Source organism: Rana temporaria, chromosome 2, assembly GCF_905171775.1.
Source record: "Rana temporaria chromosome 2, aRanTem1.1, whole genome shotgun sequence".
In the NCBI taxonomy this organism is placed as follows: Eukaryota; Metazoa; Chordata; class Amphibia; order Anura; family Ranidae; genus Rana; species Rana temporaria.
In genome coordinates, this window is record NC_053490.1 from 213,303,911 (window position 1) to 213,322,161 (window position 18,251).

Here is an 18,251-nt window from a genome sequence, read left to right on the forward strand (position 1 = left end):
CAGGGAGAGCAAATCCGGCCCTGATTACTCCCCCCTTTTTTACCAATCTCGGTGACATCGGGACATTTTCTTCTCATACTAGCCACAATTCAATCCCCCTAAAGTTTGACGGACCGTAAACTGGCCCTTTGTTTAGAAAGTTTGGTTTATAAAAGGTAAATGACCAGCTCAGTATATCTGTATTCTCCTTTCCCTTTTTCTTAAAGGAGGAACTTAAATAAATATTGGGTCACTGTTCGCCATAGCAGCCATGAGCTTTGCTCATTTTCAGGTGCAATTGCGCATGCCTTCACAATTTGCTGCTGAACTGTTGCCACAACGTGCTGCATTGTGTTTTATATAGAAATCCTAATTTCAATGATGTAACGTGGTTTTCAGATAATATCTGCAGCAACTTGAAAACTTTACTATTTTCTTTTACTTTAGGTTTACCAATCAAGCCTTGGAATGAGAGCCCCACAGAGCCCTTCCCATGAATATAATCGGGATGGAAAAAAAGTAATGTGGTGTTAAACTAAAGATTTTATATTGTTTTTCATAATTTGAAAAAATGCTGTTATTATTGACAATGATTTATTGCTGTTAGAATCACCAAAAAAATACTTTAGAATATAGATTAAAGCGGAGGTTCATCCTAAATTACAGCTTTGGCTGTCTAAAACCACCAGCCATTGATAGTAATGATTCCGTGTTTTTTTTATTTTTAAATCGCCGTCCTTACCTTTGTACCCGAGCCTTTGGTGAGCTGTCACTCACTTTTCCCCGCGGGAGTGGGCGTGGATTTCGAATTCCCCTGACCAGCGCTATGTCTCCTGGGAGTGAGTCCTGAGAATGCCAGGAGACGCGCTGTGCTGAAATCCAGCGATATCTCGCAGGTCACGTGACTAGTCAAGCGGGGCGTGACCTACGCCGGCCGTTGTGATGGCAACAGTGCAGTGTTGACGGCGACGCTCGCCGTCAACACTGCACATGCGCGGGATAGAGCGGTGAATGCTGGGACGTCAGCATTCACCGCATCCCGGAAGGAACAGCAGCTGGGCTTCACAGTGCCCACAGTAAAGATGGAAACGTCCATCACGGATTTTCAAAAGATCTTCTTTTCTGGCGATTAGTAAGGGAGCGGGCTAAAAGACTGGGACAGATGAGTGATAACTTTTACAAGGTAAGAGCGGCAGAAGCCATAAAAAAAAACAAAAAAAAAACGAAAACCAGCGGAACCCCCGCTTTAAGCTGAATGTTCATTACAGTGACGTGATATGTAAAATTTGTAAAAGGAATACCAATATTTTTATATATTGTATGAAACTAAAGGGTACCTATAGTTAAAAAAAATAAAATCAGCATCAGACTGCTGCCTCAAACGTTATACAAGTTAATTGTTAAAGGAGAAGTACTCCTGTGGTCTACCCTCATGTGACCTGTTTTCATCAGACAGCGGGCTGAAGCCACAGAGCCAGTCCTAGCATGGGAAAGTTTATGACCACATGCATGGACTTGTACCCCGGCTCAGCCTCTCAGTGAGCCACTGAGAGCCTGAGCCAACCGCTCTCACCCTCTCCACAGCCCAGTACTCCAGTGAGCGAAGGGGGAGGGGGCAGAGCAGAGAGCGGTGACTGACAGTCGCTAGGGAGCTCTGAGAAACGAGCGATCTGCAGTGTTTGATCGCTCGGTTCTCAGTCTTAAAGGCGGGGGGGGGGGGGGGACCGATGCTACATCCACCTAGGTAGGTACGATTCCAAAAAAAAAAACATTCCCATACTGCTCTTTTAAAGTGGTTGTAAAGGTTTACAACCACTTTAAGAGAGCAGTATAGGAATGTTTTTTTTTAATAAATAGGTACAACTTAGGAGAATTTGTTTTGATCTCTGTGTATCAGCTGAGGCTTGTCACTTCACTGGCTGAATATAAAGGTTTACAACCACTTTAAAAAAAAAAAACATTTTTTATTAAAAAAAATAATAATAATTTATTACTGTAGATAGCATAGAAAAGGGTTAGAAACGTTGGCGGTTTGTGCTGCTCTTAGGTGATTGTCTCTCACCTGTTCACTTATATTGTTTCTGAATGATATTCTTAATTTTATTGTAATGAAGCATACAGAAACCCCATTATATTATCATTGGCCCTAACCTGTTCCGCTAGTGGCTCTATTGCCACTGGTCAGCTCGCAGCCATCTTTTTTACGGGCAACGGTGCCTGTAACAGACTTTAACTGGAAGCCCGAAAAAGGGGTTAAATTTACGGACTGCCCGTAAATCTACGGGTGGTTGGCAACACTGAATGCCAGGGGAAATAAGAGGGGGGGAGGTCCTGTCTGATTTTTCTTCATTTTAAGTTTAAAATGTAACCATAGATTTATTTTTTCCCTCCGGCAGAATGAAAATGGCCGTATCTTGCCGCTATCTGGTCACGTGGGCTTTGACAGTTTACCAGACCAGCTTGTTAGTAGATCCGTCCATGAAGGATTTTGTTTCAATATCTTGTGTATTGGTAAGTTCAAATGTATACAATTCAGCTAGCAATAACACACTATGATGATGAAAAATACAGTACGATGATTATTTGTATTCACTTCATCAAATACCGGACTGTTGTATGTAGTTGTATGACCATTGATATAGGTAGAATGGTTTAGTGGAAAAATAGAAGTAGTAGAACTTTTTGGATATCCCAAAAGTAGAAATCAAGTATTTAGAGCTGGAGCCCTTTATTATTTTTCCAAAGGACTATGAATGTCGGTATTCCCTGACACCTCACTGGTGGTTATCTACAAATTAATGGGTTTTTTACTGTATAAAAAGCTCTAGCGCTCAACTATCTGAGATCATAACTTTGGACAAAAAGTGAGTATGGACAGGGCAATAAAAATATTCTCCAGCTAGTCCATACTAAAAGCTTATACATGAGTGTAACAAGAAAAGCTGCTCCAGGTGAGTGAGTCTCTGGTTAATCCCCACACACACTAGTCAGGTGCCAATGACTAAGCGCTGATATTTGCGCGAAATGCGTCTACCTCTTTGTACCCTGCTCCATCTGTCAACCACTTGTCATATAAAGCTTCAATAAAAAGGATTTTTGAAAGTGCAGCTGTCCGGAATTATGTCTTCACACGCCTATACATGAGTGTACTGTGCCCATGTAGAAACCATTTACCTGCCTTCTACAGCATGTCATATTTTATTTTGCTTGTGTTTTGTTCATCTTTCTCTTGCTATGCTTTTGCTTTAATGGTATATTTGCTTTGCTGTTTGTTTGTTTGCTTTTATGTGTCTCTTTCTCCTCTGCATTTTGTGCTCTAATCCTAGTACTGCTAATCGGGGGCTTTTGTATTGGTATAATGGGTGTAACCGCACTGTATGCTGGGAACAGATGACATTATTGCAGGGACATTTCAGCCAACATTTATGAGTGAACATGTATCTGCACAAATTGAGAGGTCCCTTGGTTGATTTTGCGATTTGATACTTCACCCACATCAAGCAATTGCTGGAGGTTACATTGGATGTTGGCCAATCAGAATTGGCTGACATCCCGTAACATAATTTGACTACCCAACCCCTTTTCCTGCAGATTCATGGCGGCTACAGTTCATCCTTTCATTTAGTATTAGTGATTTTCCAGAACATGTGCAGAGCTCTTGCCAACATCTGTAACATCCTATAAAATCCCGCATTGTATACATTTGAGCAATGGTAGGATCAATACTTACAGAATGGGTAGAATTCCCACTTCATGTTTAACAAATTAATTTGCCCGATCTTTCCCAAGTGTGAAAAGGGGAGCAGTGTCCAGGGCCGTCTTTAATATTGATTGGGCCCTGGGCAAACATTTTCTTGGCCCCCCCCCCCCCCCCCTGCAAATTTCCCCTCCACCCCAACATTCAAAAAAACAAATGTGTAAAAAAACAAACACACACATAAACTTAAGTTATAAATTGTGTTGTAACTGTACTGTCTGCCCTTATGTGGTAAAGCGCTGTGCAAAATGTCAGCGCTATATAAATAACGGAGTCCAGGATGATGGGGGGGGGGGGGTTGGGGAGTCCAGGCTGACACACAGGGATTGGGAGTGTGTACTGTGAGGTGTATGTATCACGCAGGGCACAGAAAAAAATCAGCATGAGGGGCAGTACTTACATAGCCTCCCCCCCAAAGTAACCATCTATTGGTCACCTCTGTACCCCCCTCCATCCACAGTTCACCTCGGTACCCCCCTCCGTCCACAGTTCACCTTTTGTATTCCACCTCTGTACCCCTCCATCCACAGCTCACTTCTGTATCCTTTCATCCACCTCTGTACCCCCATCCACATTCACTTCTGTATCCCGTCTACCTCTGTACCCCCCCCCCCCATCCACGTTCACTTCTGTATCCTTTCATCCACCTCTGTACCCCCATCCCCGTTCACCTCTGTACCCCCCATCCACATTCACCTCTGTATCCTTCCGTCCACTTCTGTACCCCATCTACATTCACCTCTGTATCCTTCCGTCCACTTCTGTACCCCCATCTACATTCACCTCTATCTCCACCCCCCATGTTCACCTCTGTACCCCCCCCCCCTCTCATGTTTTCACCTCTGTACCCCCAGTGCACATGTAAATCCACTTTCCCATCTCTCCATGTTGTTTTTTATAACCTGACACAGCAGTTCAGCAGTCTCCGCCTATCAGACCCAGCACACAGCCACAACACTTCACTTGTCTGTGTGCTACAGTGCTACACGGGTCTGGGATGTGTTTGGCACGTCGAGTTCCTCGGACGTGTGTACGGGGCCTCAGAGTGTCCGTGCAGGTGTACATTGCCCGCCCCCTCCCTCTCTCCTCGCTCTCATCCTCTGCTCTCATATAGAGCGGAGAGGGATCGGAGCGGCCGTCGACAGACAGGGGAGCGCTGTCACTTGTAAATACAGAAGCAGCGCTTTTCTGTATCTACAACTGACCTAGTGACTAGTTTTCAGCTAACAAGTGGCGGAACTCCAGCGGGCAGCAGCGTTGGCTGAATCGGCAGCTGCTTTGGGCCCCCCAACAGTCACTGGGCCCTGGGCAGCTGCCCTATTTGCCCTGCGCTAAAGACAGCCCTGGCAGTGTCACTGGCAGCAAGTTTGTTCTGATGGAGGTTTGCAAGATATGTATATCTATATCTGCTTTCACTTGCTACCATCTCTCCATTTCCTTTGTTCGTTTTTTTTTTTTCATAACGTTTTATTGAGTAAGCAATATATCAAAGTACAAAAAAATTGTTAGAACATGGCATAGATACATTTAACAACATTGAGTGTATCCAATGTAAACCATGGCATAAGATTAACTTGGTTATCAAGTAAAAGAAAATTTGAACTTAAAAATCCTATTAAACTAGGTCATAAAGAAATGCAAAGGACCCAAGTATAAATATGTCTCCCTCTTGCACCACCTCATAATCTGGGGTTGTTGCCCCTTCTCTTTCTTTTCACATTCTGGTCTTGCTGTTTCTTCCCCCCTCTCTCCTACTTTCTTCCACAATTCAGTCTCCCTGACTCTGATCTCGCTGCCTCCTCTCTTTCCCTCCACCAAAATCCAGTCTCTCTAACATCTTTTTCTCTTTCTCTTTCTGCAATTGATAATTTCACTTCACTGCCTGATTTCCCACCCTCCACTATTCAGTTGTGTCTGCCATCGTTTTTTCCCCACCTAACAATCTCGGTTTGATTTACTAAAGGCAAGTAGACTGTGCTATTTGCAAAGTGCTGTTGCGCCAGAGCTTAGTAAATGAGGTAAGGCTTCACTTTGCAAAGAATATCCAATCGCATGCAAGGGAAAGAAAAAAAAAAAACAGCATTTTTGCTTGCAGTGTCAACAAAACACAAATACATGGTAGGATTTTAAATACCCCTCAAGTAGACACCTAAATACATCAAGTAATTTAAAAAACATATATGCAAATCTTTATTTCATCCAATAAAAACATGCATCCTATATGCATGGGCATTGGTGCTACCAATCCTCTTTCATCCTCTAAAGCACAGGTGTCAAACACGAGGCCCGCGGGCCGAATCCGGCCCTCCAGGCCATTTTCATGTGGCCCTCACACCTCTCCTACAGCTGCAGCAGAGCTCCAGTCCTCCTCTGGTCCTCTTCCAAACCCTTACTTTCTGCTTTCAAGCAATGCATTCAGCTTCCTCCCAGCAGCAGCATAAGAAAAGGGGGGGTGCACTGTGATGTAAGGGAGAGTGGGGGGCTCAACTTCTGATGGTGGGGTGGCTCTTGACATCTAATGTAAGGGGGAGGGGATGCGCTGGACATCTAATCTTATAGATACAACCGACCCTTTTGAGGGCAATCATAATGCTGATGCGGCCCACAATGAAATTGAGTTTGACACCCCTCCTCTAAAGGGATGGTAGTCTTCTGAGGTTAGGAAATGTGGTTTTGCAGAGACATCCACTTCCTCAGGACCTGTTATCTCATATACAGGTACTTTTTTTTTATTTAATTTTTTCCTCCTTTCTCCCCTTCCCCTTTGGGGATAGCCATTTATTATTCAGATATAGATTGTTGATGGATATGGTTTTAAATCCTACCATGTATTTATGTATTGTTGATTAAAGGGGTTGTAAAGGTTCGATTAAAAAAAAAAAAAAAACTTGTCATACTTGCCTCCACTGTGCAGTTCGTTTCGCACAGAGTGGCCCCGATCCTTCTGTTCTGGGGTTCCACGGCGGCTGTCTCGGCTCCTCCCTGCTAAAGCTAACCCCCTCTGGCAAGCATACAGTTGGGGCCCCTTGACGGCCGTGTCATTGGATGTGATTGACAGCAGCGGGAGCCAATGGCTGCGCTGCTATTAATCTATCCAATCAACGGCCAGAAAAGAGGACGCAGGGGGGTGCGCACAGCAGGTGAACGGGCTCAGGTAAGTAAAACGACGGGGCTGGGGGGGGGGCTGTGACAGCCAGGTGTTTTTTTTCACCTTCATGCATTGGATGTATAAAGGTGAAAAAACATGAACCTTTACAACCCCTTTAAGCTTGGGGTTAGGACCCTCCATTGGCACTGCTATCTAGCTAGAACCCATTCGCAAACATACAAAATAGTTGAAGTGCAACTGCACATCCTATTTTCCTTCAGTAAATCAATACCTTGATCGTCTTCGCTTTCCTTTTAATCCCCTTTCATCATTTTTCAGATTTTTTTCCCACACTGCCACTTTAGCTCACTGACTATTATCTGCTGCCCTTTGGTGATATTAAGGGTACCCTTTAAGGTCCCCTAGATTGACCACTGCTGCTCTACAAGATGCCATTTGCTTCTTGGGATACTAACTGTGCATAAAATACAGAATTTAATGCTCACAAAGGGTGGCGCAGACATGATTGGCGGGAATTGCACCCTGTGTAAAAGAATACAGCTACATTTTGGGTGGTCACGTGACTAAATGCTGAATTTGTTTGCTGTTTTCTATTGCCCTTGGATAATAATGTGCTAGTAAGCGATAAAACACTACAAGACTATGATTCCTTTTTAAAATCTGTTTACTTTTGCAGGGGAAACTGGCATTGGAAAATCAACATTAATAAACACACTGTTTAATACAAACTTTGAAGAACATGAATCCACTCATTTTGAACCATCAGTAAAGCTCAAATCACAGACCTATGACCTCCTTGAAAGCAACGTACGCTTGAAATTGACCATTGTAAATACAGTAGGATTTGGGGACCAGATAAACAAAGAAGATAGGTTTGTTTGCCATTTGTCTAACCATGTCGTTTCATGCCTTCAATTGTCCCTACATGTCAGAAACATGTGTAATAAAGTAAATGGATGCTACAACAACTGTTTTTTTTTTTTTTATAAAAAAAAAAAGAATTTGTGGCAAGTACCAGTGCAATCATTCATGGCAGTCTGTTAAAAATCTATCTTTCATATGACAACCGACATAAAACTAATTACCTCCGCTTTCTGCATGATATAATATAGGCGTTATATATAGGTATAGGGTATATTTTGTGTGTATATATAGATGTATATGTTCTATCGGGTTGAGGTCAGGACTCTGTACAGACCAGTCAAGTTCCTCCACACCAAACTAGCTTATTCATGTCTTTATGGACCTTGCTTTGTGCACTCATGTTGGAACTGGAAGGGGCTTTCCCTAAACTGTTCCCACAAAGTTGGGAGCATGAAATTGTCCAAAATGTCTTGGTATGCTGACGCCTTAAGCACTTAGACTAAGGGGCTAAGCTCAACCCCACACCATAACCCCCCCCCCCCCCTTCACCAAATGATTTGGACCAGTGCACAAAGCAAGGTCCATAAAGACTGTGGCCAAACATTCCCATAGACCAGTGTTTCTCAACTCCAGTCCTCAAGGCGCCCCAACAGCTCTTGTTTTCAGGATTTCCTTCAGATTAAATGGCTGTGGTAATTACTAAGGCAGTGAAGCTGATCAAACCACCTATGCAAAATAATGGAAAGCCTGAAAACATGATCTGTTGGGGCGCCTTGAGGACTGGAGTTGAGAAACACTGCCATAGACACTCCTAAACCTTGTGGACAGCCTTCCCAGAAGAGTTAAAGCTGCAAAGGGTGGGCCAACTCAATATTGAACCCTACGGACTAAGACTGGGATGCTATTAAAGTTCATGTAAAGGCAGGCGTCACAAAACTTTTGACAATATTTGTGAGTTTACAGCTTATCATTTCTATGTAGGCTGCATGTTTCCCTAATGGGTACAATTAGATTAACTTACTGCTTGCCTGGAGCAGTGTTCATCAACCCCTCCACAAACCGATCAGGTGCTGTTCCGATCCGTGATCGTGAAACTCCAAAGAGGAAGGTAAACCAGTTGACTGCACTCCAAATGATGAGGAAATTTCAAAAGAGTTTATTGAAGTCTTCCATATAAAACACTTATAAGCATCACAGCTTCAACCAGGGGAACAGCAGTTTATGCGTTTTATACAGAATGCACATTCTGCGTGAAACGCATTAAATGCTGTTGTTCTGGTTGAAGCTGTAAGATTTGTGTTTTATGTGGACGACTTCAATAAACTCTTTTGAAATTTCCTCATCGTTTGGAGTGCGGTCCAAAAGTTTACCTTTCTTTGGAGCATGTTTCCCTAAACCATGCTAGTAATTGTTTCATTTTGCATATTATTCCTATTCATTCAGTGTTCATATTCTTTCAGCTATATGCCCATCGTGGATTACATTGACACACAATTTGAAGCCTACTTACAAGAAGAATTAAAGATCAAGCGTTTATTGTACAAATATCATGACACCCGTATTCATGCATGCCTTTACTTCATTGCTCCCACTGGACATTCACTTAGATCCCTCGATCTCATAACCATGAAGAAGTTAGACAGCAAGGTAATTTTACACTTTGTTGTCCTATTTTATTGAAGCTTTGTGTGTATGTCTGTCCCTGTGTGTAGTTATGTTTTATTGCGTGCAAATGGACTTTGGTCATCAAATTTCAGCTTCATATTTTTAAGGGGTTTGAATAAAACTGCCACCTGGAGTTTTCCAAAAGTCACCTGAAGGACTCTCAGACCATGAGAAACTAAATTCTCTGGTCCGACGAGATGAAAACTCTGGCCTCAATGTCAAACGTCATGTCTGGAAGAAACCAGGCACCGCTCATCACCTGGCCAATACCATCCCTACAGTAAAGTGTTGTGGTGGCAACATTATGCTGTGGGGATGTTTTTCAGTGGCAGGAATTGGGAGACTAGTCTGGATCGAGGGAAAGATGAATGCAGCAATGTACAGAGACATCCTTTTATTAAAATCTGCTCCAGAGCCCTCTGGACCTCAGACTGTGGCGAAGGTTCATCTTCCAACAGGACAACGACCCTAAGCACACAGTCAAGATAACAAAGGAGTGTCTGCAGGACAACTCTGTTGTCCTTGAGTGGCCCAGCCAGAGCACAGACTTGAACATCTCTGGAGAGATCTGAAAATGGCTGTGCACCGACCCTCCCCATCCAACCTGATGGAACTTGAGTGGTCCTGCAAAGAAGAATGTGAGAAACTTCCCAAAAATAGGTGTTCCAGGCTTGTAGCATAATACCCAAGGCTTCTAGGCTGTAATTGGTGCCAAAGGTGCTTCAATAAAGTATTGAGCAAAGGCTGTGAATACTTGTATACATGTGATGTTTTTTTTTTTTTTTTTTACAAATATGCAAAGATTTTAAACAAACTTCTTTGACGTTGTCATTATGGGGTATTGTTTGTAGAATTTTGAGGAAAATAATTTAATCTATTTTGGAATAAGGCTGTATCATAACAAAATGTGGAAAAAGTGACGTGCTGTGAATACTTTCCAGATGCACTCCACAGAGGTTTTTATGGTTAAACTTTCGCCTTGCTGTTTTGTCGATCCAAAGGCTTCAATAAGTGTATCCACTGACCTGGAACAAGTATACAAATGAACAATTTTGACTTAATTTGCAGCATGCATATTCCAGTTTAGTAATTCACAAAGTATTGAGCCCAGAGACAGCCAGGGCACTAGCTTTTTTTTTTTAGAGAGAGAGTGTCAGCCATGGCAGACTCTGTCATGCTCTTAGTACTGATTTCCTTTAAATGATATTTGGATATTATACCGTATATACGCGAATATAAGCCAACCCGAATATAAGCCGAGGCACCTAATTTTACCACAAAAACTGGGAAAACGTATTGACTCAAGTATAAGCCTAGGGTGTCCATGCCTCACTGTGCCCATGCCTCACTGTGCCCATGCCTCACTGTGTCCATGACTAGACTGACGTTTAACATGGAAGTATATAGAAAGGGTGCCCGGGTTTGAAAAATTGGTGCTTCTTGGCCATAGGTCCCCCAGACAGAAAACTTTGCACATTTGTAGAGGAGAACTGGGGCTGCATGTGTGCCAAGTTTGGGGTCCCCACAATCCGGGAGATCGGGCGCAAAAAGGTGACTCAAGTATAAGCCGAGGGGGGAATTTTCAGCACAAAAAAATGTGCTGAAAAACTCTGCTTATACTCGAGTATATACGGAAAGTGGAGCATTCCTCCACAAAGTCAGTTGTTGGGGTGTAGCACTTACTCCTTGATCACTTGAGCACACAAAAGTATAAGTTAGGAAAAACCTTAGATGCTTTGGTGTACCAGGAAGGATATTTGATGTTCAGAGATAATGTGAGATTGGTGACGACCAGCACCACTGGTGGGCACCAAACTGAAAAACTAGGAACTTGGAATCAAAAGAAAATTATTTTCCATGTGAGATTATTATTAGCAATGCATCAGAAACAACATATTAAATGGCATAACTTGCAGTAAATCACAGGAAAAATATCTGCTGTACAGTTTTTCAATTTTGTATTGCTAACTAACAATTGGTCATATAAACAAGGCAAAGATTAAAATCCTAAAAGATTAAAGCACAGATATAATGTACATATATTGTCCTGCTATGGTATTATATAGCAGAAGTTCAGTTGTACTGAGAACATCAACATCTGGAAAGAAAGGCGCACACAATGATTATGATAACATTCTTTTTTAACGTTTAAGGCAGTGTTTCTCAATTCCAGTCCTCAGGCCCCCCCAACAGGTCATGTTTTCAGGATTTTCCTCAGATGAAAAGGCTGTGGTGATTACTAAGGCAGTGAAACTGATCAAATCACCTGTGCAAAATAATGGAAATCATGAAAACCTGACCTGTTGGGGGGGCCTGAGGACTGGAATTGAGAAACACTGGTTTAAGGTAATACTTGGCTAACCAGCCGTTCAAGCTGACAGTGCACCACCAATACACCACAACAAAACTCCATTTGTCAAATTCATGGGAAAGATCTGAAAGCAGTTTTCCTGCTTCTCCCCCCCATCACCATGCTAAAGGAAGGAACAGAGCTACATAATGACCATCTGTGATTGTGTTGCAGATTTCCTGGTTTACTATGAGATTACATAGAGTAGTGGTCAGGAGTGCATTACATACAGCAAACGTTTGGTAATCTGTGTTGTACCTGACCTTCTATGAACCATCCTAATTTATTTGCTGTGCTGTATGTGACATACAACTCACCACTACACGCCATACACTTTACTAGCGTTCTGACCACTCCATTCAGTATTTAATGCTGCATATGAATTATTTCACATAATTCCCCTCTAGACATTGTCATAAACTGTATGCTGCAAAGTCTTTTTCTGTATATTTATATTAATTAACCTCAGGGCCCAGCTGTTTATGTTTTTTAATGGTACGATAATCCCTTAAAAAGTGTGGACTTTGGAAAAAACAATCATACTCGCCTCACTGCTGCAGCATTGGTGTGATGCTGCAGCTGTCCCACGTTGTCTCTGGAACCTGAAACTGAGCTATCACATTAGCGCTGATCACTCAGCTCTTGAGCTTCTCTGAGTGGAGAGCAGTGACTGTCCATCACTGTTCTCAACCCTGCTCTTCTGGCGCTCGCTGAAGTGCCAGGCAAGCGAGAGAGCGGGCACGACTGGTTCCGATTGTCGACTACACGCTAAGAGGCCAAGCCAGGTGCCAAGCGGGCAGTTTTCTTGGATCCCACCAGTATTGTTAGGATCCTTGCAATGCCTGGAGCGGTTCTGCAACATAAGATGATAGCAGACAATAGCCTGCTATTGGCTTACTCTGAATGACAGGAAAGCATAAATAAGTGTACTTCTGTTATCCACAAAAGTCTGGCCAAAAAAGCTTTGGCCATACTTTTTCTTTTAATAATTCAAAAGATTTGGGTTGTGACCTGTTGGCAAAGAAGTGTGTATCATAAACTGTGCCCCTGTGTTGCAGTGATCCCAATACTATTATTAAGTTTTAGTATCCACACATGCTTGAAAAAGCGTAGGAATGCCTTCCTCCCTATTCACTATAATTTTATATATGGGAAAAATAGACTCCAATGTGACTGCAGGCAACTGAGGTCCCCAACTTGGATCATTGTCCACACAGTAACCTTTCTCATTCCTCCAAATCTAAGATTCCAGAAATCTTTTACTACCCTATTGCTATATAAAGAGCTAGAAGCATTTAGATTACAAGCCAGTGCGAAATGCCATAAATCCTATTTATTAGAAGAGAACATAGATACAAATGTATTGGACACACATGATTGGTCTACATAGAGATGGAAAGATCCAAACCTATAAGTAACCTATTATCAACTAATCTAATTGTTAGGAAATCATTTATGGTTGGTTGCAAAGACTTAAAGGACACGTATATTCACAAATTGGAATTTGCCCGTTTTCATTACTCTTTCCGGTGATTTTTAAATATAACTTCATTTTGTAAATGTTATCCCAAGCATGTCACTTAAATATGTAATATATTTTTCAAAGAAATGTTTTATTTCAAATGAGTTTAAGCAACAAATTTTAATCTTTTAAATTTGTACTCATCTAATTATAGTATAGGTGTCTTTATATGTAGCCTTTCATGTTGTTTTTTTTTTCCTAGGTGAACATTATTCCTGTGATAGCAAAAGCAGACGTGATCTCAAAGTCAGAATTGCATAAGTTCAAAACAAAACTGATGAGTGAACTGGTCAGCAATGGAGTCCAAATCTATCAGTGCCCAACAGACGATGAGACCATTAGTAAATTGAACTCCTCCATGAATGTAAGACTTCAGCACCACATTTACACTCTACTATTGCAGTGCACGTAATGCTCAATTGTTTTATTAAATTACTCGGTGGACCTTAATCCTAAAAAAAAAAAAATGCAACAATCCTGCGAGCCGCCACTCCTTTTAGCTAAGGTATAGAAATAAAGCTGCTAGCGTGAAACACGTCTCATAAATCGTGCCAAAGACTAAATAAAATGAACAAAACGCAGCGCTAATGAAATGATAGTGCACACACCACTATACAAAGTAAGGGGGATATGTGTCCAGTAAGTGATGTAGATATGTGCAAACAAATAGTACAAGTAAATATATATAAATAATGATTCAAAAAAATATATTGATTGCATCAAAAAAAATCACATGATTAACCACTTAACGACTGCCGCACGACGATATACGTCGGCAGAATGGCACGGCTGGGCAGATGGACATACCGGCACGTCCTTTACATCTACCCAGCCGTGGGTCCCGGTTCGAAGCTCCGGGACGGGACCGCGAGACCCGATCGCCGCTGGGGTCCCGCAAACGGTCCCCGGAACTGAAGAATGGGGAGAGCCGCGTGTAAACACGGCTTCCCCGTGCTTCACTGTGGCGGCGCATCGATCGTGTCATCACCTTTATAGGGAGACACAATCGATGACGTCACTCCTACAGCCACACCCCCTACAGTTGTAAACACACACTAGGTGAAACATAACCCCTTCAGCGCCCCCTGTGGTTAACTTCCAAACTGCAACTGTCATTTCCACAATAAAGAATGCATTTTAAATGCATTTTTTGCTGTGAAAATGACAATGGTCCCAAAAATGTGTCAAAATTGTGCGAAGTATCCGCCATAATGTCGCAGTCACGAAAAACATTGCTGATCGCCGCCATTAGTAGTAAAAAAAATAAAATTTAATAAAAATGCAATAAAACTATCCCTTATTTTGTAAACGCTATAAATTTTGCGCAAACCAACCGATGAACGCTTATTGCAATTAATTTTTTTTTTTTTTTACCAAAAATATGTAGAAGAATACGTATCTGCCTAAACTGAGGAAAAAATATTTTTTTAATATATATTTTTGGGGGATATATGTTATAGCAAAAAGTAAAAAAATTGAATTTTTTCAAAATTGTCGCTCTATTTTTGTTTATAGCACAAAAAATAAAAACCGCAGAGGTGATCAAATACCACCAAAAGAAAGCTATATTTGTGGGAAAAAAAGGACGCCAATTTTGTTTGGGAGCCACGTCGCACGACCGTTAAAGCGACGCAGTCCCGAATCGCAAAAGGGGGCCTGGTCCTTTACTTGCATTTTGGTCCGGGGCTTAAGTGGTTAAAAAAATTGCATCAAAAAAATCATATCACACTTAAGTGCATAAACATGCATAATAAATAATAGTGGTAAACAGTCCAATCCTTAAAAATGACACACAAGTCCATATAAAAGTATTCTAAGGTGCTTCAGTGTGGATAAACAATGAATGAAAAATCCCATAGTGCTTTAGTGCACGTAATCAGTAGCAGCAATCCAAGGGTGATGTATAATACAGTTCATACAACAGTGAGTGATCCAAAAGTCATGCCAAGGTGTAGTCACACAGGTGCTCCCCTATGGTAATGGACGCTCACCTTAGAGCATGCGACCTTGCAACTAAGCTTGGTCTGTGCACGCTTATGAATCACACCTGGGTTCTAATGGATAATCCTGGGTTCTTGGTTCCTTGGCAGGCAGCTCCAGATCATAGAATATTTAAGAAAAAAACCTGGATGGTGCAAGTAACGTATTAACAATATTTATTTAAATAAAAAGAGATCCCTTGCCGGGGTACTCACATACTGCAGATGCGACAGTGCACCCCTCTATAACAGGCTGGTAGCGAGATGTACAGATCAGGATATGGTAAACAGTCCTCTCAGCCTCACACAGACTTTCCTGCTGTCCTGTCCCCTATGCGTGACTATACAGGGGGTGTCGTATCTTCTTCAGGGGGACCTTCATCCTAGTGTGGAAAGAGTGGTGTGTGTGTGTGTGTGTTTGTGTGTGTGTGTGTGTTGCTTTATGCAGGACACAACTTTTCTGTAGCTGTAAGATAAATACTGAGGGGCAGATTCACATACATCTGCGTGGGCACAGCGTATGTGAGATACGCTACGCCGCTGTAACTTACTTTGCTATTCTTTGAATCCTGAAAGAATTTGCGCCGTAAGTTACGGCGGCGTAGTGTATCTCTCGTGGTGTAAGGGCGCGGAATTAAATGCGGCGAGTAGGGGGCGTGTTTCATTTAAATGAAGCGTGTCCCCGCGCCGAACGAACTGCCCATGCCCCGTCCGTCAAAACTCCCAGGGTGCATTGCTCCAAATGACGTCACAAGGACGTCATTGTTTTCGACGTGAACGTAAATGGCGCCCAGCCCCATTCACGGACGACTTACGCAAACGACGTAAAATTTTCAAAATTATACGCGGGAACGACGGCCATACTTAACATTGAGTACGCCACCAGATAGCAGCTTTAACTATACGCCGGAAAAAGCCAAACGGAAACGACGTAAAAGAATGCGACGGCCGCTCGTACGTTCGTGGATCGTCAGAAATAGCTAATTTGCATACTCAACGCGGAATACGACAGAAACGCCACCCAGCGGCCGCCGGAAAATTGTATCTTAGATGCGACGGCGTACGCCTGTCGGATCTAACACGGATGCCGTCGGATCTTGTTTGGTGGATACCAAAACAAAGATACGACGCGCAAAATTTGAAATTAGGCGGCGTATCAACAGATACGCCGGAGTAATTTGTTTGAGGATCTGCCCCTGAATGCTCAAAGCATCCATACTTACAAAATGTTTGGGCCTCTGCAAATTAAATTTGCTAAATCCCATCTGTGACTTTCATTAGGACATGAGCTACAGTATTTACGCATATGACTACAGAAAATATTTATAAACTTTCTCTTTGTGGTTACTATGTTAGTTCACATCCTTACAAAACTCACTATTGAAGACTTAAAATTGCGCTGAATATACATCACTATCTATGGGTACGAGATCTTTCCCAGTTGACATTTCAACATGTTGGATGCATTATAAATTTCACAAAAATGGACAATGCATATAATAATATTCATTCCTAAAGCTGTTTGTATGCCTGGTCCTCTGATCTTGACTGCCTTGCAAAGTGAGTACAGCCTTATCCAATACAAAGTGTCTCTTAGTATTTATTTAGGGAAAAAGATTTACAATTTGACACTCTTTACTGAGAACTGTTACCAGATGGGCTGCTGGATACATTGTTTCTGTATTGGATTGTAGCCTGGTATTTTATTGTTCTCTGACTAACCACATAAACCGTTAAACAGTAACTGTTCTATGAACATTTTATTTGTTGTGACACTTTTTGGGGGGTCAGATGCCTGCCCGCTGCTGCGCTTTCTGATTCCTTTAACCAGCCCATACATCTACACAGAGACCAAAACCATTATAAGTGAAGCTTCAACCTTTAATATCCACTGAATCAACAGAGAAGGGGAAAGGGGGAGCACTCACATTTGCCACATCCGTAAATTTTTAAAGCAGAGGGAAACAGTTACTCAAAAAGCAGTAATTGATGGTCGGATTTTGGAGGAAAAACGGGAATATCAAAAATATAAATTTTATTACAAAAATAAAGACTTGACAAAACAAATATATAAATAAACATATATAATATATAGTATAGGCAATATCCGCTGTGCATAGTCTACGCGTTTCGCCGTTGTGCTTCCTCAGGATGAGCAGAAGAGATTTGACAATATAAAGATATATTTAATTTTCTCAAAATATTCCAAGTTGTATATGGATGTATCAAAAAGAGTGGTAAAAAGAGAGAAGTTCCAGGTGTAGCAGAGGGGTATCCGTAGCTCCTAGAACAGATTCACTCGGTCTACAAATATCGACCAAAAATGCACCACAGGTACACAAAGCCAGTTCTAGTAAATCCAGGAGAAAAGTTAGTTCCGGGGCAGACCAGGGACAATATGTCAAACATACATAAATGTATAATGTTGGCCACACAAGCATCCAAGTGCTGTTATAGTAGCAGTTTTCAAAGGAGAGGACACACACCAGAGTCTATAAGGCTGTGATGGTATGATATGCCCCGGGGTAATAGCCTGTGCTATACACGTGTATAGCACAGGCTATTACCCCGGGGCATAACATACCATCCTGGCATTGCTGGGTTTGCAGCCTTATAGACTCTGGTGTGTCTCCTCTCCTTTGAAAACTGCTTCTATAACAGCACTTGGATGCTGGACTGGCGTGTGGCCAACACTATACATTTATGTATATTTGATATGTTGTCCCTGGTCTGCCCCGGAACTAACTTTTCTCCTGGATTTACTAGAACTGGCTTTGTGTACCTGCGGTGCATTTTTGGTCGATATTTGTAGACCGAGTGAATCTGTTCTAGGAGCTACGGTTACCCCTCTGCTACACCTGGAACTTCTCTCTTTTTACCACTCTTTTTGATACATCCATATACAACTTGGAATATTTTGAGAAAATTAAATATATCTTTATATTGTCAAATCTCTTTTGCTCGTCCTGAGGAAGCCCATCGGCGAAACGCGTAGACGATGCACAGAGGATATTGCCTATACTATA

The 18,251-nt window shown here is 42.0% G+C and overlaps 1 protein-coding gene across 1 annotated transcript in view; it reads left to right on the top strand.

Moving 5' to 3' along the window:
- SEPTIN10 (septin 10) overlaps window positions 1-18,251 on the top strand; it is an 84,810-nt gene that overhangs the window by 42,424 nt on the left and 24,135 nt on the right. Inside the window, exons 2-6 of the mRNA XM_040336391.1 lie at window positions 427-498; window positions 2,376-2,490; window positions 7,522-7,717; window positions 9,170-9,356; window positions 13,449-13,610. Of these exons, the coding sequence (XP_040192325.1) occupies window positions 427-498; window positions 2,376-2,490; window positions 7,522-7,717; window positions 9,170-9,356; window positions 13,449-13,610 (732 nt within the window). The remainder of the gene's footprint in view (window positions 1-426; window positions 499-2,375; window positions 2,491-7,521; window positions 7,718-9,169; window positions 9,357-13,448; window positions 13,611-18,251) is intronic.